The following is a 27,645-nucleotide window of genomic DNA, read 5'->3' as shown; positions in this document are numbered from 1 at the left end:
AAAATTATGAACGCTGACATGAAGATCGGAGGTGTAGGAAAAACAGTGGAGATCGACGAGTCGAAGTTTGGAGCCAAGCGAAAGTACCAGCGAGGCAGAGTCTTTCTATAAGGTCCGGCCAACGTGTCGGCCGACGCGTCGGTTGGATCAGATTCGTTACCTTACCCAATTTTTGTGTTTAATTGCAAGTTCATTTGCGTTTTTCCAAGGAAATATCGTTTGAATTTGCCTAGGCAGATTCACTATGGTATTATCGGTATGCGGGTTAGGAAGTATAAGCAGTGACAGTGGCTTTTTGTGATGCCTGGGATAGAAGACGGGGAGGTCATGAAATCTTCCACCGCAAATAGGAGCTCAATTTCAAACATCGAAAAACGGTTAAAAGGTCTTTCAGATCTCTTTATTTTAGCCGCGTACCACGAGCAGTTCTAGATTTCGAAGAATCTTTGGACTTGCAAAGTAGTCGCTTAGTTTCCAAATATACAATAGTTTTTGTCATTTTGATGGATTTTACCAGGAAACTGACGGCCGGTTTGAAGATATGTTAATTTCAGATTAACATCTAATATTCTAAATAAGTTTCATAGAAAACCTGTTTCAAACCATGCTAAATGCGCCATTTCCCTTAATCAAAAGTATACGCAAATTGAGATCCTGTCGAGGGTCCTAAAGGCAGTCGTTAACTTTTATCGAAAAGCGGAAGAAAACTAGGAAATAGTAAGAAGTTTTCGCCAACATATACTGATTTTCTCGGTAGCACTGACTTGGTTATCAAATTTGAACTCGGTTCATTTGAGCTCAAGTTATACATTATGTCGCATTCTGTAATAATCCTTCCTCTTTGTAACACCTGTCACACATTACGATAACACTTTCTACATTTTGTCACAAGAAGCTGTCGCTCTATAAGATAACAGAAGATTACACTTTGTAATAAAGTAAGCTTTGGCAATTGTCACTTTGTACTAAATTTGTTCTACATGGTCGGGGGAACAAGTAAAACATCAAAACGTAATCTTTATTTGTACTCGAATTTTAAAGTAGCCAACGAGCTAATATCTTCGAACTGAAACTACAAGTGCTCAAACATCCCTATTGGCAGGAGGCAGACCAGTAGGCTATTTATAGAACGCAGCCGAGAAATTGAACTTGAGGCAACCGAGAACAAATCCAGTGAGTGGCAGGCTTGAGGACTTGAACCCAGGACACCGGATTGCGAGTCCACGCCCCCCACACACAAACAAGTAGACCCAATAATAACCATAATCCTCGCCAATGATAATTTTTATAACGATTATTATAATGTTTATTATAATAGCGGTAACGACGATGATAATGATAATAATAATGGAGATGGCGATGTGGGGTTATTGATGAGAATGATAGTTATAATGATATAAATAGTTAAGACACTAACAATGATAATGGTGTGTCTCAACGAAGAAACCAACTTCAGCGTTCCGGCTCTATTTAAATGATAAGCTCCCTCGACAGGTTTCCTTACCGTCCACCCATCTATGAAAATCTTATGGGAGAATTCAACCCCGTTCCCAGGGGTCTTTCCTTAGTTGGGGGTGGAAAAGGCCCTGGAAATGAGGTTGAGGAAAATTCATAAACTGATTCGTGAATTCTGCGTTTAATTGCACTTGAAAACCAATTTTACGCGGAATTCTCGTGTCAGGAAATGGATTCTACTTGATTCGCATAATTGAAACGAAACGTAAACAGCAATAATGTTGTAATCTTTTTTATCCTGAGTGCGAAACAAGAGATGCGAAAAAATATTACTAGGCCTCGTTTTCAACTCCGGATTCCACGCTAAACGCCCCGCCTCATTATCCAATCAGAATGCGAGATTTTATTCATTATACGATTGTATTACAAAGTGCGGTGGTCTGTTACTACAACGTGCGACATCTTTTCAATTACCGAGTGAGAAAGGTATACAAACTGTGACAATTTTATAGAATGTCTGACAGTAAGTACAAAGTGCGATGATTATGCCTAAGTAGGAAAGAACAGTGTACCACCTGGTAAATGGGAAAACGGAAAAACCACTTGGAGCTACCATAACTGCTGTTCGAAGAGGGAGAGAGCGAATAAAACGGTGAGACGTTTTCTGAAAACTTTACCTCTTGCAATATGTTACGAAAGCTTTCATTGTGAGCCATAAAATTATACTTTAATATGCAGTGTAGTTAGAGTCATCCCATAGCCATTTATTTATTCATAATAACTTATTTTTGTAAATGAGAAACTGCGAAGTGGGCGATTTTGTTCACGTAGAGTAAATCCCATGTTGTTCTGATCCCCTTACGCACTAAAAATACTATGTTCAGGACTAGAATGGTCGTTTCCGCAAAGCTCTGCTAATGTTGAAAAAAGATAGTTCTTTTTCCTTCTTGCCACGAGCGTGAGACAACGAAAAAGAGTCGTCATGAAGAATAAAATCGTAGCTCAGACTTTCGCTCTCCCTCTAAGCTACAGACTCTTCAATAAGTCGGGCCTTTCCTAGATCCGTATTTGACACGCGTCGCACATACAGGCTCTGCAACGTCGAAAGCCTCTTCTGAGTCAATTGAATAGCAAAGATCGTTCGTTTTAAGTTCGGGAAAAAGAGAGATCTATATAGGAGCATTTGTTCCTTTCCTAAAGACGGTAGATACGTTTACTATAATACTATGAAAATGGCAATTGATTGTGGCAACAAGAGAGAGGACATTTTAGAGAATTATACTCTGGTGTTACAAGCTGAAGACTGCTTGGGTGAGCATTTTGTTATTGTTCAAATATACTCTTGTCAAAACGAAGATTTAGTTTTGAACCTCGTGGAACCGAGATAGCAATGGGAAAATTCTTTTAACACCAGATGAATTAGGCGTTTTGTAGTTCTTAGCTCTGCCCCTTATGTAGTTATTTGTACCGAATGCATTCTAGGATGTAAACCAGCTAGAAATGAACTTAAGCACCTTGTTTAACACTTCATTTCAAGGAAGTTGGTCATGCTCGTCTTTCTTTATTTATTTCAATAGTCTTCGCGCTTCCCAGTCCGGAGTTTCTGAGTATAGCGGATGTTTCCGAACATGACACAAAAACCGTTTCTATAATTACAATTCTTTCTGTCTGAATATTTTCATTTACATGCACGGAACGGTGTCATTTTCTTTTGTTAAAAATTCAACACCTTGTTGACAGTTCGTCCCCTTGGTAAATAATTTCATCCATGTTAATGTTCTGTCAGTCTTATCTTTGTTCCACTGTAAACACATCTGACAGTAAGACTGGTTTTCTAACTGACCAGGTGTCTCGTAAGTTGAGGTTAAAAGCGTTACCTACTCCACGACAGTGATGGAAAGATTAATTTCACTGTTCCATTTGTCTCAGTCGATTGAGTTATGAGCATAATTCTCCTCATTCAGTTTCGAGCATGTTAAACTAAGAAACACCATTAGTGTTGTTTTCAAAGTCCAGCGTCAAAATTTGTTAAAATTACAGGACAGTAGCGCACGCGCCAGTAAAGCGTTCTACAGACTGTTAAACAAGAAAATTAGACCTGCAATATTACTTGGACCTGGAAGTAAAGAAGCCTTAGAGCTCAAGAAATGGTTAGATATTCTTGTCTTCTCAGGATAGGGACGAATAAATGGAGGTCCCGTCTCCTGCAGGATTAAGAGTAGGAGACGTTAATTTTCCACGCACGAGATTACTGTGCGATGGATGTCCTCCCCTGGGGTGCGATGGGTGGGTTTGTTGGAGCTTAAACCTCGTAGGGGACCTATGTACTATTGTTTCTGTTCCAGTACCTTGTACAAATCCTTAAATACTCAACTACTCAAATATTGCCAACGGAGAGAAGGTGTGGAACAGGCAATACTATTGTAATTATCATCAAAAGACCTTTAACAGTATATTCGAATGTTACCAAGATGTAATAACTACATCAAACTGATAAAATTCCAGACAATTAGGAGTTTCAAGGATGCTACGGACTGGTCTTTTCAAAGGTTTCCCGCTGACGCCCCAGATTAAGATTCTAGGATAATTTTTCACAAATGATCACAATATTTTCGGCAAAAAGTCTCTTTTTTTTCCTTAGTTTTTAAATTTCAGGATCACACAAATACAAATGAGAACATGAAAATAGATGGTTACTGTTGGTAATTCTAACTTGATCCGAAAAGCCAAGCTACTTTAACCTCCTTAGCTCACCTTGCTAAAAATTTCTTTCCATGATGAAGGTAGGAAATATGTCGTAAACGTCATTTTATTTGGCACTCTTAATTACAAGATAATTTTGAAAATGTAGTTTTTAGTGGGAAGATAAGGTCATCCTGTTTTATTTGAGATGATTTCCTTCAGACATTCAGCCGCTTTCCAAATAGCAAGTACCACTTTCTTTTTTTTCCGGTTGGTTCTTTGTTGTGATGGTTACTCCTTTCAAACTTGACTTAGTTTTGACGAAAGGGAGATGAGGTGAAAAAGATGTTCGATCATACGGCTGTAGCTCACATGGCAATCTGTGACGTCCGCGTCATTTCCTGAGAGACGTGAACAAAGCAATTGCATTAGAGAATGCCACCAATAACATTAATGTTTCAAAGTATGTACCATCCACTTAGATCGTTCTTTTATCTCGTCTTCTTCTGGCTGAGCGCGACGGTGAGTTGACATCGACACATGCGTCAATGAAAGAGACTTCTAGTTAATTAAAAGACAATCTCATAAAACAGACTACTTGGCGCTAAGAAATGTTGTCACAGTCGGACAAACTGAGTAGATTTCATATTCTAACAGGGTCAAAATATATTTGTATACAAATCAAGGAGGATTTTCATTTTAAAAAGGTTCATCCTAAGAACTTTCTGGAGACACTCTGAGCCATGCAGTGTGAAGTAAAGGTGCTTGAGTAATCAGGTTTAGCTGAGTATAAAGACACATACCTAACCTAGCCTTGGACCTCAGAGTACCCGGAGAAGGCGAAGGGAAACCTACAGAATAGAAACTAAGAAAATTTTGTTCTTGTGACACACTTGCCGACGCTGTAAGAGACATTTCTAATAACTTCGCTAGTTAATTCTGTTAATCAGAAACATAGAGCAACATACAAAAAATGGGAAGGATACTTAGTTTCTTGTGTATCTTCCTTCTTCATCCTGCTTACTTCGAAAGGCAGAGGCGCGGAAAAGGAATTACTCAAGTACATCTTCTATTGCAAGTTGATGAGGACAAGTTACAGTATTTAAAGTGCCACTACGACGAAAATTTTTGTCTCTGGTTTTGACATTTTTTAGCGCCAATCAAGTTAATATGGTTAGAATTGTACTATGCGATAGTTTTTAGGTCGATGGAAGCGAAATACGCCTTGATATAGCTGGCCGAAATTCACGAAAAACCCGTCCGCCATTACTCAGCTCGCAACCGAGAGCCAGCGACTGAACTGAGAAGCGGTTTTACGCATGAGTTGGCCTGTGACGTCATATGCGCACTTTCACATCGTGCTTCGTGTGTTGAGAGAGATTCCACAGTGGAAATTCCAGGCGTTTTATAACATGTATTCTTCCTCGAATTCTTCTTCCAAATGGCATACAAATTTAGCCACGTTTTTTAGGTCGAGCTGCGCATATGACGTCACTTCCGAAAGGCTCCAACTAGTGCCAACTCTTTTTGCCACACTCGGCCATTTTTTAATTGAGTAATGGCGGGCGACCAAAAACGAAAAACAAGGTTGAAATAATCATACTTCCCGTGAGAATTTTGCGATTAAACTTGGCATCGTAAGTGTTTCTCACTTCTAGTTTCCAGAAGTGAAAAAAAAGGCAATGCGAAATTTTGATCATAGTGGCACTTTAAAAAATGCGAGTCAAACAGTCCCAATGGCCCTGTTTTGGAGGAGATACGAAGAAAGCGATTACAAACTATTTATAATTTGACTATTAAAAGAGGTAAAGTTTTCGTATCCAAAAGAGGATCGATCACCGGTCTCTGCATATTACACAGAGCTTCAGGTAGCATATTCTAGAGGCCCATTCCAAGCATCGGACTTAAAATTTAATTAGAAAACTCATTCTTTACGAAATGCCTCGCGGTTTCACACATGGGAAGGTAGTGTTAATTGTGTGCGCATTGTATTCTTGGGACTTCTGACTTCCTCGTCTACAAAACAAATTTCATGTCAACAAGGGACACTCTACAATGCAGATTTTTTTTTTTTCAAATTGGAGTTTTATACTCAGCGTTCTTTCGAGAACTCCAGTGCGTTTTATTTACCGTAGTTTTATAGACTTTCGTTTCGTGTATGTGACATAAATAACAATCAAGCAGGTAACATCTTAATTTTACACCTTCGATGGAATTAACTGTTATCTCCTTTCTCAACCGCGAGGCCAAAAACATTCTGAGAAAATGGACTTTTCATCAGCATGTGAGTAGAATTCATACACTTTTAGATCAACAAAACATGAGTTTTTTTTCTGTAACTTTAATTGTCGCAAATCTTACAGCAGATGAAACAAACGGCAAAAGGAAAAAGAAAACCTAGAAATACAAAAGATATGAAAGTGAAGTTCGTGGCGGTTTCTAGCGCGAGAAAATTCCAGAAGATCATTTTAAGTATTTTTAACGAGCTCTTGGACATCTTTCAAAGAAAAAGCGACATCTTTCCTAGACATTCGTAGCAGTAGACACTACAAACCAAAACATTTGATAACATCCAAGATAAAACCGTTGCAATATGCAGTTGTCTTATCCGCGGTAAGACAAATATTACTTTGTGGTCAAAACAGTCCGGTAGAAAATTGTCGTTTTGAAACAAAAACATGTTTATGTCGCTAACTATTCCGTGCCTCCATGCCGTACCAAGATTAGAAAACAGACAGTGTGTATGACATCTTACTGTATTCTACTGTTCTTTACATCCTGCTCGTGGAAAGTTCACACATCATCGCGGCATCATTTTGTATATTCTATTTAATCACTTTCACCAGAGTATGGTGAGGGTCGCACAACAGAGCGAGGCTCCAAGTTAAGTGCGCCCAATATCCCACCCATCCCACCCCGGGGGAGGACATCCATCACACAGTAATCTCGTGTGTGGGAAATTAACGTCTCCTACCCCAACCCTGCAGGAGACGGGACCTCCATTTATTCGTCCCTATCCGAGAAGACTAGAATATCTAACCATTTCTTGATGTTATAGAAAGGCAGCAAATTCTTCTCAACCCTCGACCTCCCGCACAACAGTCCTGCGCTCTATTCATTGAGCTAACCGGGAGGCGGTTGATTCTGCAAAATGAAAAACAAATAGATCACTTATCTCAATACGAGCAAACATCTCCGATATAACCACGGAACAGGCTTTTCGCTCCGGCAAGTTTTTAGTTCCTACAAGGATTTTGAGCTGTTTAACAGAGAACTAAGGTAAAATCATTGAGCCTAGGAAATTTTTAATGCAACAAATTTCAGCAAAATATCAAATGATTTTGATGATGCCTTTTTGATTCTTTGAATACGATTTGGTTTTCTTTACTTTAGAATCTAATTTTGAGAACTTCTTCATTAGAAAGCAGTTAAAAAAAAATATAGAAAAGATGGAGACGTATTGACGCAAAAGAATTAAGTTATGCCTGCACGGTGTCTCTGACTCAAACTAATGTTAGCAGTGCAGATGGCTTAGCGATCACCAAGAAAATTATCCCAAGAGTTCTCAATTCCTACGTAAGGACGGTGAATATTTGATGAAAGCGACGACTATAATTCTCTCAAAAAGAAACTTTAAGTCATACTGGCGAGAGGAATTTTTTCTGATTTTTAAGTATTAATTGCAAAATGCTCTATATGGTGCAGAGATCTCATGTTTTGACTCAGCACTACTCGTTACCAGGTAAAGTGTTTCGCTTCATGAAGCAATCAAAAAAATATTTTTGCACCATTCTAAATAACAAAAACTGAGGAACATTAATGGTTCATACGGATGGCGAATTTTTTTTCTGATTTTTAAGTATTAATTGCAAAATGCTCTATATGGTGCAGAGATCTAATGTTTTGACTCAGTACTACTCATTACCAGGTAAAGTGTTTCGCTTCATGAAGCAATCACAAAAATATTTTCAGACCATTCTAAATAACAAAAACTGAGGAACATTAATGGTTCATACGGATATCTGTTCCATAGCGGGTTGTCGCGATCTTACAAATTTAGGAACCAAGAAGTCATAATACTCACCAAGGAATAAACGATAATTTCTGCAGAATATTCATAAAATGAACCATAGGAAAGAGTTAAAGCAATACATCTCAAGCTATTTTGAGTGTAAGATTTCTTATTTTCTGTCGGCCTCAAAGATGTTTTTTTTGTCCTTTAGAAGGTTAATTCTGATTATAGAACTCAGGAAGAACTTAACGTATAGTAATCTTTTTAGCTTTTGAAGAGGTATTGGCAAATTTTATATAAAACAAGTAAATCAATTAAATTCGAATTTGTGACCGCCTCGTCTCAGCTGAGAAAAAATATTTTTTCATTTCTTACTAACTAATTAATGAATTTATCGTTTTTATTCCAAGAGAGCTTAGGATTCTGCTGGTTTTACATAAGTCACGTAGGTGAGCAAGAGATTGCGTTTGTTTATATTTCCTGACCAAATAATTTACGGAAGGAAACGTGAGATTAGAAACACGAGTTTTGCAAAATGGCACTTGTATACTTAAACATAACATAACATACATGTTTATTCAAACTCGTATATAAATACATGAATTTGAAAGGGAGAGTCAAGAGGTTAACCCTATGAATAAAACTATCCTAAAAACTACAACAAGCAAAAAAAACCATAAATTTATAGATTTAAAAAAGATTTAAGTTTACATTTAAAAAGTTCTAAGCTACCGGCTTCAACAACATTACTGGGTAAATTATTCCAATGACTAATTACATTGTTAAAAAAAGAATATCTGAAACAGTTAATTCTAGATAATTTACAATAAAGCTTATACGAGTGATTCACCCTAGTGGGTTTGACTTTTGCGAATTCAAAAGAATTCCTCAAAATCCAAGTGTGATAAGCCAAACACGATCTTATAACATTCAACAAGACAGGAATATGTCCTACGACTGGACAAAGATGGCCAATGTAACGTGTCGCAACGCTCTTCTTTAGTATGAAGCCGTGCATATTTGCAGATCAACAGATTCGTAAACTTCAGCGTTCTTTTGAATTTCATACTCATATATTTCGTTAAGTTTTTCAAGGTGGCTTTTGATGTAAATCCCGAAGTGTCATCACAAAGACATACTTGTCAACAAAGTCTCCGTTGGTCAACAAACATGGTTTTCTAAATTACGCAAAAAAACCCAACTTCGTCAGACGAGTCAGATTTGAAAGCGACCGACTTGTCTCTCGGCAATTGTGGTAAAGAGCCATTTTCTTCTGGAACTATTCCTATAAATGTGTGTGAAAATAATGTTTCGAACTTTTGCACGAAAATCTGCGAAATGTAAGTTTATTTGCAGTCAGAATACGTTAAACACACTCGCTGTTTTAAGAAAGAAGAAGTTTGTTCATTTCATAATTCAAAATATACCTGCGTCCTTGCACTGTTTTTTTAGTACATATCAAAGCATCTCAAAATTGGGTATTTCTCCACCGGGACTCGTCACCATCCTTCCTGATGCAAAACGTTTTCGTATGAAAATAGTTTTTTTTTCATATAAACAATCAGTTTTGTCTCGGCTGGGATGAAACTTGATGAACCTCGACACATCGAGTTAAAGTCTCTAAAACTGTATAATAACATTGACAGTGCTGAGATCTCAGCTGCATAACGAAGATGAAATTTACCCTGTGAAAAGAAAGCCGCTGAATTCGTCCCTCTAACAGGACTCATGTAAACACCCTTCACGGGAAAACTCTTATGAGTGTTGTTTCTCTCTTTTTCGTTCCAATCTACACTAGCGCATTGTACTATCTATTGGGGGGAAGAATGGGCAATGCTTGTATTTCCGGGGATATCATTACCACTGAGTAAACTTTAAATCCACAATCCCTAATCAGTGACCGTTTTTTCTCTTATCCATTTTTTTCGTTGATGCATATCTGGTCAATACCGGAAACAAAAAGAGGATATGAGAAAAAATCCATTGGGGTTTTAAGTGTGTTTTCGCATTTTAAGTAGCCAAATATAAATGTACCCTTATACGTCAAGAAAGAAGCGCATGACCTGTGCGATACCGGTGCAGTGCTCTGCCAACTGAGCCCATCTGGAACTGGTCATTATGTTGGTTCGTATTAAACCCGTGAAGTGAATATTAAGTGAATATTAAGTAGTGTTCATTACTGCGAGGATCGCTTTGATATTCATTTCTTAAATTGCAGTTCACATATATGATTTTCATACAGTCATAGTCATTGATTTCTCACTTGACGGGCTTATTACGAACCAACATAATGACCAGCTCCCATCACTGCGAGAATCGCTTTCACATTCAAAATGTTGTTTTTAAATTTTAATGATTAAAATTGGAAGTAGAAACCCTCGACGTTCGAACGGAAAAGCTTTTGAGGTAAGGTGTTAAGCAAACTATTACGCACAGCATGTGGGTTGTTTCAATTAACAGACAAAATTTAGTCCGAAAGAACAGCAACAACAAAATATGCAAAGTGAGAAGCGGACGCATAAATTCTGAAAGCGTAAATTATAGAACTCTTGAACGGTGGTTGAATGATGAGTCAGAGTTTATAGTAATTCCCCTTTTTTTTAATTATGTACAGCAAGACCAATGGGTACGGCCTACCGCATTAAGATTCCAAGAATGATTAGAAAATATTTTTTAGTTTGTTCAAATTAAAACTGCAGTAATTCAAAATCTTTAGCAGCTCTCGACAGTTAGATACTTTGACAGGATTTACTTAGTTTTAACCTATTTTTATTGATGGGTTGAGGTTATGTAGTCCATTCGTTGGCTTGTTTCTATTACCTTAAGCTGACTAGCCTAAAATTTGAAACAGAAAAGCCTTTGTTTTATTCCATTTGAATCGCAACGTTCAATGGACGACATCTTTTGTAATGTAAGTACAAGTTAGGTTAATGCTAAATCAGAAGTGAGCGCATTTTTCTTTATACTTGTTGTTTATGTCTTTGGGAGGTGAGTTCGTAATGATTTAACGTGTGTTTTCCACAAAGTGGTTTTCTTTGATATACATGACTTGTTTATTCGATGTTGTTCTTCTACATAAGCGCTTGTGTACATGAAAAATTTCTCGATACTTAAACATTTCTGGTCATATAGGGCAAACTGTCCTTGACTAATTCTTGTGAAATGGTTTGGAACACAAAAAATAACTGGCATGGCCTTACATTTAATGAAGAGTTAATGAAAATTAGTGCAGAGTACCGAAGAGAAATATGCAGTTGTACGTGTTTCCCAAGACTGAATTTATTATTATCGTGCGCCGCACTATTTAGCTACTATCACAGATCAGGTTGATTACAAACCCTCTTCCTTTTTAGTCTTGGCAAACGAAAAAACACAATTTCAACGACAAGAGTGAGTTGTGATTAACAGGATGCTTTGATTATCACTTTAAGACAATGATTGCGAAATCAGGACGTTAGTGCGAAATAAACAGCTTCATCATACAAAATATGGCACCATAGTCATAGACCTGATTTAAAAAATTCATTTGTCCATTTGTGCGTGAGTACCTCTCAAAAATAAACAAATCAAAATCAAAATTTTTCTCCTATTTAGTTTTTTCGTGAAGTTCACTCAACGTCTGATAAAGACACTCATAGTTCAATCAAAGTACTTTCAAAATATCATATTTTTTAAATAGAATTGGATCCAAACTAAATCGAAACCCTTTGTGATAACACGAAAGAAAGGTTAAGTAGATACACATCCACTGTGTGCGACAAATCTCACAAAGCTCTTCTGCTGGGCAAATTAAATATGACCTTATAGGGATGAAATACCGCGTTTATGCTAATTTAAAAGAGGGACAAAGAAAGTAGCTCTCATTCGAACTTAGGCCTACATCCTACGTCACCCTTTGAACATGATTTAGCATTTCCTGTAAAGTTAAAGTAAGTGCGTATCATTGAAAGGGAAAGGTCTCTGAGAGTGGCAAAATCTTTCTCACCAAGACGGAGACAACAGAAGTAGAAGCAATGACATGAGATATGTTTAAGTACATTTTAGCGAATCAAGGATTAGTATTTTGTTAGCCCCTAATGACTTGGAAAGGTAATCGCAGTTTGTGCATAATGAGGGTCACCTAAATTATCGTGTTTAATCTGAACGTTTGTATTTCAAACAAGGTTTGTCATGTGAGATGCCGTATTTCAGACAACTCTCTCAAACCTCTCCTTATGGGTTCATCTTTCAGAAATGAAAGAGAAAAGAAGATCAAGATTTTTCGTCTATCTTGTAATTCTGGTTCTCGACGTTTTTCCCCATCCGCATCTCGAAACAAACTCGGAACTACTTTGTTGCGAGAAATTAACCAACAAAAGTGATTTTCGCTGCTGGAATGAAACATTAGAGATGAAGACCACAACGAATACGACAGCAACTGGTCAGTGTGTACTAGGAATGTCGAAGAAAACATGTTTTAATGCAACTTTGTTGGGGCCATGCTGGAAAATTCCAAAGGCGAGCATCGTAGCTCCAGGAAAAAGAGAAATACATATAGGGGCATTTGTTCCTTTCCTAAAGGATGATAGATACGGTTACTACAATGCTATGAAAATGGCCATCGATATCATTAACAACAGGACTGATGTATTGCAAAACTATACATTGGTGTTGGACGTGCAGGATACTGCTTCGGTGAGTGTATTACATCATTTTTAGCAAAATTGCTCCAAAGCCTTCAGTTTTTTCGCCAAAATATTTACCGAGAAATTTACATTTAGAGATAAGTTTAGGGACTTTTTCTGATTTTCTTATTTGTAATACTCGTGGAGATACAGTTGTGGTCGGTAAAATATCCTTTTTTTTCTCCGTATCAATATCCATTCATGACATGCCCGCCTAAATTAAAACCAACAGGATCTTATTCCTTTCAAAGTAAAGATAAATTGAATAACAATAAATGACGAAAGTGTATTTCACGACAAGCTCTAACATGTAGAACTTTTGTTTCCAAGTTTTATTTCATTCAGTTACCAATCCAATCAAATTCTATTTATTTCTTCACTTCGAAGCTTAAGTAGGCAAAATTTGTACCTTTGGCCAACACGCCATCGACGCTAAATGAAAAGAATTGCATAGTACTCCCACTATCGACTGAAATCATTGAGAGATTTTGGCTCAATGTCCTTATCAATTAAAACACTTCTATGCCCGTAAATCATTTTATATTATTATCATTTTTTTAACGTTTTCCTTTTCACCTGCTAACTCCAATCTTATTTACATCCGAAAAAAAATATAGAAATGACTTAATTCCCACCTTATCATTTCATTTCTGTGAAAATCATGGACATAAAGGGAGCTAAATTGGACAAAGTCTGGAATATTCCACAAATTGTTATTGTATTTACTCGTATGATCCGGTTTCATTTTCTTTTTTTAGAGTATTTAAAGTTATATTGATAGTTCTGCTTGTTAAAAAATGGCCAGTATTATGTCAGTCATATCTCTGTGCCTCTATACTCTCTAATTGACCAGCTGTCGAGCGAGTTTGAGTTTCATTGATAAATACATTAAGCGAAGGTTTGAACTAAATTTCCCTAATTTGTTTTCCGTGTTTGAATTTGAAAAGATTCAATTTTTGTTTTTTTGCCTTTTCGGTTTTGATTCTTTATGAAGCAAAGTTCCAATTATTAAACCATTTAAATGCTGATTATTCTCTCACAAAAAGCCATCTTTGCAAATTTCTTCGGCTCCAGTCGTCTCCAATCACTCATAGTAAAATAACTGTGATGACTGCAACTGGCGTTCTCTTCGTCTCCCATGGTCTACTAATGTAGATATCAGGCCTGATTCAAGGGCAAAAAAAAACTTTGGTAGGGAAAGCTAACAGACTTCCTATATTATTTTTACATTTTTCGTTGGAATGGTATGAGTTTTCGAGAATGAAATTTTTTTTTTTTAAATGAGCTTGCCCTTTACGGTTAAAAGTTCCGGTACGTGATGTTGGAACAAATTAATTTAAACTGGAACGTGCCTCTTGGAATCGATTTCGGTCCAAAAAAAAATACGTCTCTGCGTTGACTGTTAGTTTGATGATGAAGCATTCTATCTAAATAACACTTTGCCTATTAAAGTTTTATCTTTGAAGAAAGTAAAGAGATTTGGGTAAAAATGGACAAAATCTGGTGATATTATGGCCAATTTCTTCAGGTATCAATAAATCTGTCTAGAACATGCGAGAAAAGTTAAGTAGGGATCTCCTTTCGTAAAGTTAAATGCTGGCGTCTGATAGCCTTCTATCAAGATAAATACATTCATTTGTTTCCAAAAAGTCGAATAAATTTTACTTTTTTGCCGCTCTTTTCATTTCTGAGATCATTGACGGATTACTTCACTAAATTGAATAAATGGACGGAAAAAAGGTACAGCACCTGTTTAAACAAGTCTTTCTTCACATCAAAACACTTTTTAGAACTACTCGTACATTGGTCTTAGACAATTATTTAGCTATTTCGGTGGAACCTGACAAATATGACTAGTTACTGTCATAACCAGGGAAGAAGCAAGGCATTGAGAATTACTTTCAAAATAAAATTTGTAACAACGGTATCCCCTACGATTCCTTTAGTCTGTTAAATTAAAGTCGGTAAAGGTGCTTGCAAATTCTATATCTTAAATCTGTCATACCCAATTGGCGTCTGGAAGAACAGAGACAGCATTCAAAAGCTTTATGAGAGAAATAATGAATGGATACCATGAATAGTCAGTGGGTCTAGGCATCACTTACGATTGACTCAACAAAAATACGTCTTTTCGCTGGAAAATTCGGTCTAAAAATAGATCTCCTCAGGAAAGGGTTGACCACATCCGGTAGCGCATGCACATAAGCTACTTCTAGTGCTGAGACGTCGTCGTCCTCTGGGAACTCATCGACTCGTAAGCTCTCTATTATCTTTTTAGGACACTGGTGCACAAGCCATAAGAGCTTTCTACAAACTGCTAAACAAGGAAAAGAAACCTGCAATACTGCTTGGACCTGCAAGTACAGAGGCCTTAGAACCTGTAGCAGAGGCTGCAACACTGTGGTATCTCATTCAGGTTTGCTTTGAAAATGTTGCCTCCTCTGGGAAGGAAACTCTTTATTCGTACTATTTCAAGAGGTTACTACAGATTATAAAAGTTAGAATATATAAAAAACAGTAAATTACATCAATAATCAAAAGTAAAATGTGCACAGTGACCTAAGTAGCATAGTTTTCGAGTTGGCCACTGAAAAGGGTTCGATCAAGATATCCCTTAAGGGAAAAAATCAATTGTCAACACCTATCAGTTCTGGTATACAGAAAACTTTCTTGAATTGCTAACTATCACATAGGGGAATTTTATTTTTTTTTTTGACCATAAGATTTGTGTACATATATCTATTTTGCAAACGCCTTATTTCGATTCAACCTCGAAAGACTACACACATCAGACTCAAGAACTCCCTTTACAGAGTGACAAACGCTGGCGGTTCTCTGGCCATAGAGGAAAGAGGAAAAGACCAAAAAGAAAGAAGAACAGGAAGCTGAAAGTAGACACCAAGTTGTTTGCGATGCGTACTTCACAATCTGCAGATTACGACCTGCCATCGCATGAGTTGCAAAACATCACTACAATGCCAATCGCCGCAGCTCATAAACGTTAGGACTAAGTAGCTTTAGAAAGTCGTTAAAGTCTTTCTGTTATCTCCTTGCATTCAGGTATCATACTTATCAGGGTCTCCAAAATTTGAATCCAAGCTGAAATATCCCAACACTTATCGAGGAGCTCCATCGTCAACGTCCTACAGCAAAGCTAAGGTGGCCTTTATAAAATACTTTGGCTGGAAAAGAGTGGCTATACTCCATCAGTATGATCCAGAATTCTTTTCTCCGGTAAAGTTTCAGGGGATTCCCCTACTTCCTCATCCAGCTGCTTTTTTAAATTCGGAAATACTATACGGGTTAGGAATCTCTGAAAAAATAACCGCACGCTAAGAAACAACTGAGCCAAGACCTTTTCTTTCTGACCTGCCTGCAGGGCCAGAAGTGAATTGATTAAACTGTTTTGAAACCCCTCATTAATTCGTGATGTTTTTACACCATATGCGGTGTTGAAAGGCCCACGAAAAAATGGGGACCCAAATCATATCATATCGATCAGAAAAGGCATTATTAAGGGAATATAGAGAAGCAAGAGTAAATATAGTGCATAAATTGCCACCTTTCCAAGCTCGGAATTATATTTTGTAATCTAGTTTTGTCTCTTCTTTCTTTTTCTCTTTCCTTACTGTTACCAATCGGGTACAAAATCCGAGGAGATATAATGATGCCAGATTTATACCTCGTTTTTCTGTTCATAATCATACAGACGGTGGATAAGCTAAAGAATGAGCTGAAGAAAAGCAATATCAGCATCATCGCAGTGGAAGGATTTGAACAGCTGGGCGACGTCAGTTTTCAAATGCAGAAACTCAAGGTAGCCAAAATGGCTTCTATGTAGCTCAGGTTAATTAAAATTACTTCAACGATGGCTGATTTTAAACTTCTTAAAATGATTTCTTAGGCTACCACGCTACCCGAAAATTTGAACAAGAAGAATTACCATGGACTACATTGCGAGATAGCACAAGTGCAACCAAAATGCAGTTCTTTTCTTGTGCCCAGTAGGATAGTAATCAAGTTCTCGACTCAAGAAGCATTCGCCTTGTACGTTCTTCTTTTACTCCGATACAAAGCAGTTACCTTTTTTGAAGCTTACCAAACTTAGGTAATTTTTGGCGTCAGATTTAATGGGACTAAGGCAAAATAGACTAGGAGCAGGGCTCGTAGCAATACCAAGATAACTCAATTGAGACCAAAGGGAGTGCTGTACCAAACATTTCGCTTACTGTTTCCTCTCTTTTTTTCCCAATCAGGCTCTCGACGCAAGAATCATAATTGGCGAGTTTAACTTCATGGGAGCTAAAAACGTTTTTTGTGAAGTAAGTGACATTTAAATGGTGATGATGTCTTGATAACATCGATAATGCAATAAACTATAAGTCTCGACAGGAATTAATACAGTTTGTAGCAATTTATGCTGTTAGTTTTGACATGGATGCTTTTGTAGAAAGTTTGATTTTTTACCTTTTGGGTTATTTAATTTTGTCTTAAAACCCAAATTCATAAATCTACCCAGGCTTAACATCTTTTGCAGGCTTTCAAACAAAAAATGTATGGTCCGAACTATGCTTGGATTATATTCGGAGAATTTGCGCCCAGCAAAATAATTCCAATGAAAGACAAAGAAAATACTCCTTGTACAGTTGACGAGCTGAAGCAAGCAGTTGATCGCTCCATATCAACTGTCAAGCTTAACATTCGTCAGGACGATAAGGAAACGTTCTCTGGAATGGTATGTTCTGGTATTGGATTGGTTGGATTACTTATACTATACTTCCGGTTAGTCAATCACGAAGATCTGAAGGAAGACATTAGGACCGAGGCATTTCTGTAGAGAAACATTACTTTTTAAAATTAAGAAGTCGAGTTTTGTCAAGCCCTAGGAGTCAAGTATCTCGGCCATTAGATCAAAAGCTCTTATAGTGTCTTAAAAAGCTATTCTTTGATCTTCTTCTAGGCTCATTGGCTCAGTCACGTTGTGCACCTCAGCAAAATGTTGTCAAAAGCAAACAACCAACAGAATTTCTTGACACAGCTTAATTAGAGAAACTTTGGGGTGTGCACCAAATGAAAATTAACCTGTGAGCGGAGAAAATTTAATTATACTGACTCTGTTTTACTTATCATCTATTGCTCTCGAAATTTAGAGAATTCCAATCTAGCTACCTGGATTTGTTTAGTTAATAAACATAATTTCAATTAATAAACCCTCGTTGGCTATTTCCCCCTTGAACCAGCCGTTAACAATCGATTGATGCTAGCGTTATGGTATGTCTAGTTTTCCCTTTGGTTAGTGGACACTGAAACTCAGGCTTCTGTGGCTCCAAACCGTCATTGTCAATAATCGTTAACATAGATAAGTATTATATAATACTTTCCCATCTGTCTGTAGACTGCAAAACGTTTCTGGAGGGAAATGTTAAAGCTGAATAAGATCAAGTGGCTAAGAAAAGAATCTGCGTACGCCTTTGACGTGGCTTGGATAATTGCATTAACACTGAACGCTTCCCTCGCCAATGGATTGGAGTACGAGAACCTCCACACGCCAAATTACAAGTACCCTGTCAAGATGACAAAATTAATGAGGAACATAAGTTTTCAAGGACTCACTGTAAGCAAAACTTTGGTCATACTCAAATATCGATTTTGCTTAAAAAATTGATTTTTTTAGGTTTCCGCGAAAAATTCAGAAGTTGGTATAAAAGATTTCGTTTTATCGGGTACTTGGCTGACTAATTGATTCTTAATGTAATTCTTCCCTGTCTCAGTGAATGCTGTGAGTATTTGGCGCGAAAATGGTAAGACCGTTCTGCAATTTTAGTCTAACCTTAATGATTCTGCATTCAAACATAAGGTAAATCCACCAACCCGAGCACAGAAAGTTGTTAATATGTCCTAAACCTGGCAGTGTAGGCGAAAACTAAGGTTACATTTTCATTTTGACAGGTTCCATTTCGCTTTGAAAGCGAAAATTAAGGCTATATCTTATTTGACAGGGTCAATTTCGCTTTGACGAAGCCAGAGAACGACTCGGAACAGTTCTCATTAAACAAAACAGGAAAGGTAAGGACAGCATCTCTTAAAATAAAAAGAAAATGAGGTTCCTCGTAGTAAGTAAATCTCAAAGGTATTCGGAACGACCTGTAACATGCTGCCATATTTAAGACGGTCCAACGTCTCTCGTCCGGCTTAAATCTTTAAATGGATATTTTACGTAAATATGACAATTAAAACAATTAACAATTACGTTCAAGAGGAAATATATTTGTTGGGGTTTTTACTATGCTACCAAAGTAACGGTAAATACTAGACGATTTATTTTATTCAGGTACTCGTTTTGCCCCGCCACGTCTACCTTTCTAGCTATTTGCAGGGCAAACTATTCCACTTTTATTTTATGTAAAAGGATCAAAGAATGAAACTGTTGTTGTCGTTGTTCATCTTTCAGAAAACGAGACCAGGGTTGGTCAACACTTTACTTTCTCTGATCGGCTCCACATTTTCGAAGACCAGAAAGATGAGATATGGCCAGGTAATGTATTTGATCTCAAGCATTATCGTGCAGTATTTTCTCCTCTTTTACTCCATTTTTCTCAACAAGGCGAAATCACTTGTAACCACACAACAATGACTAGTCAGGAAGGAAATGTAAAGGTACCTGAACATTTTGCGTGAGAGGAATTTAGCACTAGATACGATAATCCTTATTGTATTGCCTTCGTCGCTTTATTCACCCTTTGAGAGTGGGTAGTGGCGAAATACTTAAAGGTTGCCTACACCTCTTTTTCAGATAAGATACCAAGGGACCATACTATGACAAAATTGGAATTCATGATGATCCCTCTTCCACTTATAGTAATCATGTGGCTTATGGCAGCGGTGGGACTCACCTGTTCAGCATGTTTCCTGTATTTCAACATCAGCAATCGAAGGAACAGGTACCAACGTCCTGTGCAAGTTACCAGCATAGAATAATGTAATTCAAGGGAAGGAAACTGTAGAGGTCCATAGAGATTAACGCGCTGAAAATCAGATGGTTCAAGCCAAAGTCGGTTTATTGTCTTGTGTTGAGCAAGACTCTCTACTCTTAAAATGCTTCTTCACGCCCTAAGCAACAGTGGGTGAATTACTGAGGCTTAGCCGCAGTGGACTAATGAGCAGAGGACACCACGACAAACTCCAGTACCAAAAGGGAATTAGGTTTCTGAGAAGTATCCTTTCTTAAAGGAAATGTATCCAGACAAATTCAAGATAACCGTAAAAAAATTGTGGAAGGCTCTGACTATCATATTCAATGGCGAATGCATTTTTAATTAATCTACTGAGTTGACATTACGTATGATGCACGATCCTTCGCAGTAGATAGCGCTATTTATGCAATAGCGAAAATCAGACCTGAAAAATATCAGGCCTGTACGGGATTCGAACCACTGACCTCTGCGATACTAGTGCAGCGCTCTACCAATTGAGCTAACAAGCCAACTGGGAGCAGGCCGTTAAGTTGATTCGTAATAAACCCGTGATGATAAATAAGATACAATGAATATATGAAGTTCATATATTTTGAACTGCGGTATTAAATACGTATGATGCACGATCCTTCGCAGTAGATAGCGCTATTTATGCAATAGCGAAAATACCGCTGTTCAAAATATATGAACTTCATATATTCATTGTATCTGGTTTATCATCACGGGTTTATTACGAATCAACTTTACGGCCTGCTCCCAGTTGGCTTGTTAGCTCAATTGGTAGAGCGCTGCACTGGTATCGCAGAGGTCAGTGGTTCGAATCCCGTACAGGCCTGATTTTTTTCAGGTCTGATTTTCGCTATTGCATAAATAGCGCTATCTACTGCGAAGGATCGTGCATCATACGTATTTAATACCGCAGTTCAAAATATATGAACTTCATATATTCATTGTATCTGAGTTGACATTGTCATAATTTAGTTTCTGAGAATGCTTGTTGATTTAGTTTCTCAGAGTACTTGTTGATTAAGTTTCTGAGAGTTCTCGTTGGAGTTAAGAAACGTTTTGGTAACATGTTAGTTGATATAAAGCTTATATTGCCGTTTTTCCAAAGTGTTTATCGAGCTTGGCAACCATGCGACTCGTTCTGAATGTTCATCGACACAACGATAACACTACAATGTATCGAAGTTTTCCAAAAGTAATGCTTCACCAAACGATGAAAATGGATTTAGAACTTCTGCTTAGGGAATCCCGTGTAAATTTACAATAAACATAATAGGTCATTTTATTTGACCTAAAGGAGTTAGATGAAGAAGGGAATAAAATAAGCGTATCCGTTAAATACTTGCATCCCCTCAACGTGCAATATTTCTTCAATCTTTGAAAGCTATACCTTAAAATTAAATATTCCTCTACCCTGAAAGGTAACCTTCTTTTCATTTGGGGTGGGAGCATACCTCAAATTTCATGTTTTGAAAGTTCCCCATCAGATTTCAAAAGAGAGTTTCTTTTTTCTTTAAGAGCACCTACGTCCCTACACATCACCCAAAGAAACATGATATCGTGTGAGAGATGAAACCTTTATTGATTCGTCTTGTCACTTAACACGCCTCTCGTTTGCTATCTTTTAACGAGCAGCTGCATTGCTGGCGACAATTACCCTGTGTATTTCCAATTTTTTTTTTTTTTCAATAGAATTATCAAGATGTCGTCGCCGAAGCTCAATAACATAATAATCTTGGGGTGCATACTTAGTTACGCCTCAGTCGTTCTTCTTGGATTAGATGCGAGGTTTCTCGATATTGGACAATACGGGTACATTTGCAACGTAAGCTAACCTTCTACTGCATTTCATAGGGGGTCATTCAAATACTACCATATCTTTTTGTGTTATTGATATTCCAAAAAGGGCTTTTCCACTGGAAAGAGAGGGAAGGACGTTGGCAGATATATTAATCAATGGGCTTAGACTTAAGTCATAAGACGTAGGAACATAACTCTGCGACAGTTATACAGCATGAAGTACATGTTGTATTTCCCATGTGTGCAAGCTCGCATCTACTGCAAAGCTTATGGTTATTCAAATTTTCATAAAAGATCTAGCCGGTTACTATGCAAATAGTTGATTACTGAGGAATGCATCTTTCATTTACACCCCCCAAAAAAAGTAAATAAAAGAGTATACCTATCTCGTCGATTCTTCTAGCGGACCAAAATTGATCCAGTCTTAGGTGTTTAACTTCTCTCTAAAAATAAAAAAATCTTCTCATACCAACAGGCGCGAACCACAGTGCTGTCCTTCGGATTTTCTTTATCATTTGGTGCCATGTTCAGCAAGACTTGGCGAGTTCACAAGATTTTCACAGCGGCTAAGACTCTCAAGAAAATGGTGAGATTTATTGCGATAATTATATTTCAGGGAGACACCTGAAAAATACGCCTAATCAAAAGTTTTAAGTATAAGTTAGTTTAACAAGCGACTCGAAAAACAAGCCACCAATCCGTTCCTTCGACGAAATAATAGGGAGCTTTAGCAACGACGACGGCGACGGCAACGAGAACGGCAGGAAACTATAGGTTTAATGAGCAAAATTAATCGCCCTGCACGTGCGTTTAACATTTTGGTACATTTCTTTGCCGTTCTCGGCAAAACAACAACGTGAAATAACCAAACTTTAGGTTTTCTCGAGAACGTGAACGCATGACGGTTAATTTTTCTTTCTTTCTCCTTACTTTAACGCCATTCGTAGTGATATAGTTCCTGAATAGTTCGCCAGCATTTTCCAAGTGAAACACATCGGAATAACCTCGAAAGAGTTACAAAAAAGAAAAGTTAGATTTCGACACGACGTTTTCGTTGCCGTCGCCGTCGTCGTTGCTAAATCTCCCTGATAAATATCATTGTAATCATCGATTGTGAACAGTTCAAATCTAAAATATATTTCTCCTCTCACAGGCAATAAGGGATTTTCACTTGCTCGCTATTGTGGCCGGTTTATTGCTGGTGGACTTTGTCTTCCTATCCACATGGATAGCAATTGATCCTCTTGAGACCGAAAAATTGCGATTCGAAGAGCTGGTAAGTAAAGAGAAAACAGTCACATCTATGTCAACGCGATGAATGATACTCGGCTTATCTTGAAAGTAATTTTCCTCTTTCCTTTTTTCTGCTTCTTTCCTCTTTGGCCCTATATTTCTATGCATACCCATGAGTCTGGTGCGTTTGACCGTCTTTTTACGGTCGATTCCCACCCAATGTTTGAAATAGAAACTCTGATATGGAAGGGTCATTTTGTCGATAGACCACCTAGCACCTAAAAAGACCTGGGTAACAACTTGTGCGACTTGAAAACTTTGGCTCTATTCTTCAATCTCGGCATTCACCATCCGGTATATCTCCATTTCGCTACCTATCCTTGTTTCTTCTTAACGTATCATTGCCTCTCCGATGTGTTTCAATCTCCTCTAACAGATACGTGCCGCTCTTTTTCGAGTTAAAGACAACCGCACAGTCCCCAATTTAAAATTTTAACTTTGCCATAAAAAGATCACCTATATACCGTGATCTAGATATCTTTGACAAACAAGAGATTTCGTGTCTTTTTCTGTTTTTTTTTTTTTTTGCTGATAGACAAAAAAAGAACAAGACGTTATCATTATCCCTGCATTATTCCAATGCACCTGTAGATACAAGACATATTTTCTAGGGGTTTTGTTCAGCTATAAAGGAATCCTCCTCCTGTTTGGGCTTTTCCTGGCTTGGGAAACACGTAATGTTACCATCCCTGCTCTGAACGATTCCCGATACATTGGTATGTCGGTTTATAACATGGTGGTGCTGTCCATCATTGGGGCTATTGTGGCCATTGCCTTGGATGGCTCCATGTACTATAAAGCCCCTTACGCCATTTCATCGCTGTGTCTCATCGTGTGCACCACTGCGACGCTGTTACTTGTTTTTGTCCCAAAAGTAAGTTGGAAGATTTTTTCATTCCAAATGTGGACCTGTCACGCACAGGGAAGAAAAACAAATATATTTACATCATGGCTCATTGTTAAACTTGTCAAATCGATTTAACAGTTGTAAAGAGAAAGATCTGTATCGCTGTGTGATTCTTGAGATCTCTTCATATTTTGCCTTTAGATTTATCAATTTCTCACAAAGGATGAGTCGTTGACAACTCAGGCCTCGAGAATGCATATTGGTCAAACTAGAAAAGGAGCTACTAGTAACAGCTTTAACCGTGGTGGTAGTCCCGTTCTGAGGGAGCGTAATACCTCATTCACGTGTAAAGGAACACAAACAGACTGTGATGTTCCTGGAAGTGCAGGTACATTGAAAAATGATGTCTTTCTCAAATGGTAATCTAGATTCCCATGTTGTAGAATGCATAAGTCGTACATCTGTCAATGTTTCCCTCTGTCACCCAATGACGTCTAAAGCCAAATGGACTTATTGCTTGGTGGGTTTTCTCGTATCACTCCACCTTTCAATCATCAATAGAACATCTCAGAGATAATATTAGATTAAACTGTTGCTACTACTTTTAGGAAATTGTACCCCACTCCTTTCACTGGTAGAAACTGATGTAAAATACGACGGACAAGACTTAAATCTTTTAAGTAAATGCTATTGAAATTCAACAACTAGTATTGTCTTTCACCAGCCTTGAGTACAACAAATGCATTTGGCCTCGCACACAGGCCATATAGACACCTACCATTCAGCGCTGAATATACTAAGTCGATTTGACTGTTTGAGTTTTCGCTATATATCTGACGCACGCACCTAACGTCGTTCACGCATTCGTCCATTCATTCCTTTGACACCAATAGAGCTTACGATTGTTTCAGCATTTACCATGGCGTCTTTCCTAACAGGGTTTTCCTTTTATTTTTATGAATAAAAAGGGGGTTGTTCTTTTTTGATGAGACATGTACTATACTTTACGGATTGAGTTTCTTCTTTAAAACAGGTGATTTTCATTTTATCCTTCAAAAGATCCATCTTGATAAAGAAGAGACGGAAAAAGTAACCTAAATGTCGTTTTGTCTATTTCAAATGTCAGCAGGCCGGGCTAGAAAATACGGTCCCCAAAAATTTCTAATCACAAAGAGCGATTTTTTTGAGAAGATATGCTGCAAAAAGTTTTTCTATGACCCCAGTCGCTAGACTTTCGGAAAGGAAATATTAGATTAATTGCGAGTGATTTCGGCAGAGGACAGCTTCAGGTATTGTATTAGAAAAATATTGGGAGTCCATTACAAAGCAATGCAATTAACGTCGTGACAGCCGTTACTTTTATTTTTCAATATATATTTATTCTTATGGCGCCTAATCCATTTGCTTCCCTTCCAAGTAAACGGACTCAAGTTCCAGTGCGAGGGTTCCTCGTCAGATGACATACCTCATGAAATACGGATGGATGATATCAAACTTAAAGAAAGAATGGTGGTGGCATTCAGTCCTCAGACTTGCAAGCCAAGCATCAGAATCTGTTACTCTGAAGCTATGAGTAGTTTTTGATATAACTATAAAAGACTGAATTATGTAGCAGCCTCCTAACTTGTTATATCCTTTTCCTACAACGCTCATCAAAGAGTCGACCTATTTCTCGTTTTTCCCACGCCTACAGATTAGATGAAAAGCTTTTAGATTACTCTGCAAACGACCGAGGACAAGTCTTGATTCTAACAATTTCAGCTCCAAACCATTTCCTTTCGGGCCAGGCTGCTTTTTACGATTTACGTTATGACGTAGCTGTGACACATGAGTAGAGAACTGGTGTTACTTTCCAGGGTCAAAACGTCAATATCGGTCACATTTTCAAAACAGTCATGTATAATGTATAGAAAACACCAGGCGACGTGAATCTTAAATACTCCAATATCGAAAGCATAACCAGAGCAAACAGAACAAAAAATATGATCCGGAAATGTAGAACTGTTCTTATTTCCCCCTAATCCCCCACTCTCCCAATAACGCATGCTTCGCTATAGGGACTCTAAGATAGAAATGAACACAACCCTTGAGTTAAGTTAAATTTGCTGATATCAGTTGACACATAACACTATTACAAGTAAACTCACAATTCCCCTATTCGCTCCGACGAAGGGCTAACGCTCGAAACGTCAGCTTTTGTAATCATTACAGTGGCCAATTTACCATTTCAACTTTGTTGATATATCCAAATTATTTCGTTACTCCCACCGACGCAGCCCCAAACAGTTTCTTTCGAAACTATCAGCCTTTTGACTACTAGCTTGAGTGCGTAGATGCTTAAGTTTCCTTTTCCTCCTCTGCACACCATTGATGTGTTCATGGCCTATTGATTCTTTTTCTAACTACATTTTTACCCAGTGACTGACGCAGGGTAGAATTCAACTCATAGCACATATCCTAGAGATAATCTTAGAGCCTTTCCCGAACTCCTCTATAAGTTCCACTGCAAGGACGACGTAAATCAGAAGAGGCACTCAGTAGCGCGGTAGACACCGCAGTGTAGGTTTGGTGCACAGTGCATTAGCCTTGAAAAACCAAGGTCTTACGTCGGTTTAAAGAATGGCATAGGTTCTCTGGACCAATAACAAAACAAATTGTGAGTCGGTCTATTTGACGTTGCGGGACCGACATTAATTCCTTCGTCCCTATTTTCATGCCATGTCGCCTAAGTTTCTCACCTTTCCCTGTTGTTCTTGTTGTTGTTGTTTTTTTTTTATTGGCTATTGCCGATCCTTCCCAATGCGCGATGAAAACGTCCTTCCAAGGTTTATCAGGCTTGCTGTCAGTTTATTCGTGGCGTCTTGAAAGTCTTTATAGGGTACCCGCATCGTTCTCGAGCACCCTAAAAAATTATCAGCTCGTCACTTGCAACAGTGGTCAAGCGGGACCATCACTTTAATAAATCATCCCCACTGTTACAACTAACCACGCCTACGATGAATTTTGTGATGTTTTGACATACTCCCCACTTCTCGTTTCTCAAATTTTCCCTATCTGACAGATCTTTCAATTTTGTGTTTAATTGCCAGTGCATTTGCGTTTTTACAAGGAAATACCGTTTGAATTTGCCTTGTTTACTAAAGTAGCAGACTCACTATGGTATTATCGGTATGTGGGTTAGGAAGTATTAATAGTGACAGTGGCTTTTTGTGATGGTTGGGATACAAGAAGGGGAGGTCATGAAATCTTCCACCGCAAATAGGAGCTCAATGTTAAACATCGAAATACAGTTAAATAGTCTTTCAGATCTCTCTATTTGAGCCGCTTACCATGAACAGTTCTAGATTTCGAAGAATCTTTGTACTTGCGAAGTAGTCGCTTAGTTTCCTAATATACTACATTTTTTGTCATTGTTATGGATTTTACCAGAAAACTGACGGTTTGAAGATACATTAATTTCAAATTAACATCTAATATTCTAAACTAGTTTCATAGAAAACCTCTTTCAAGCAATGCTAAGTGCGCCACTTGCCCTAATCAAAAGTATACACAAATTGAGATCCTGTCGAGGGTCCTGAAAGCAGTCGTTAAAACTTTTATCGAAAAGCGGAAGAAAGCCTGTTGAGAGATACAAGCTGTAGCGAGTGTCTTTCGGGGAAAACTAGGAAATAGGAAGAAGTTTTCGCCAACATTTACTGATTTTCTCCGTAGCACTGACTTGGTTATCAAATTTGAACTCGGTTCATTTGAGCTCAAGCTATACATTCTGTCGCATTCTGTAAAAATCCTGGTTCTTTGTAATACCTGTCACACATTACGATAACACTTTTCACAATTTGTCATAAGGAGCTGTCGCTCTATAAGATAACAGAAAATTACACTTTGTAATAAAGTAAGCTTTTGTAACTGTCA

At 37.8% G+C, this 27,645-nt stretch overlaps 1 protein-coding gene across 2 annotated transcripts; it reads left to right on the top strand.

Moving 5' to 3' along the window:
* The first annotated feature begins 1,924 nt into the window (after positions 1-1,924).
* Positions 1,925-27,645, top strand: LOC111329524 (gamma-aminobutyric acid type B receptor subunit 2). 2 transcript variants are annotated; one of them, XM_088753726.1, is made up of 17 exons: positions 1,925-2,107; positions 12,381-12,823; positions 15,092-15,229; positions 15,874-16,047; positions 16,523-16,630; positions 17,070-17,135; positions 17,351-17,548; positions 18,209-18,427; positions 18,813-18,879; positions 19,265-19,348; positions 19,607-19,754; positions 21,486-21,618; positions 22,069-22,179; positions 22,747-22,869; positions 23,422-23,760; positions 23,935-24,121; positions 25,151-27,645. In XM_088753726.1, the coding sequence occupies exons 2-17, from the start codon at positions 12,383-12,385 to the stop codon at positions 25,315-25,317; spliced, it is 2,703 nt and encodes a 900-aa protein (XP_088609852.1). In that variant the 5' UTR covers positions 1,925-2,107; positions 12,381-12,382; the 3' UTR covers positions 25,318-27,645. The 2 variants fall into 2 exon arrangements, with proteins under 2 accessions (XP_088609852.1, XP_088609851.1); XM_088753725.1 differs by lacking the exon at positions 1,925-2,107 and adding an exon at positions 12,083-12,238.

The sequence above is a fragment of the Stylophora pistillata genome, chromosome 3, assembly GCF_964205215.1.
Source record: "Stylophora pistillata chromosome 3, jaStyPist1.2, whole genome shotgun sequence".
NCBI classification, from domain to species: Eukaryota; Metazoa; Cnidaria; class Anthozoa; order Scleractinia; family Pocilloporidae; genus Stylophora; species Stylophora pistillata.
This window is presented reverse-complemented; position numbering and strand designations above follow the sequence as displayed.

What these genes read in the sequence shown, in the direction of transcription:
- LOC111329524 (XM_088753725.1), top strand. An exon ending in TTCAAATGCAGAAACTCAAG is followed by an intron (nt 16,631 to 17,069) that starts GTAGCCAAAATG and finishes TTTCCCAATCAG; the next exon opens with GCTCTCGACGCAAGAATCAT. An exon ending in TAAGTTTTCAAGGACTCACT is followed by an intron (nt 18,428 to 18,812) that starts GTAAGCAAAACT and finishes CTTATTTGACAG; the next exon opens with GGTCAATTTCGCTTTGACGA.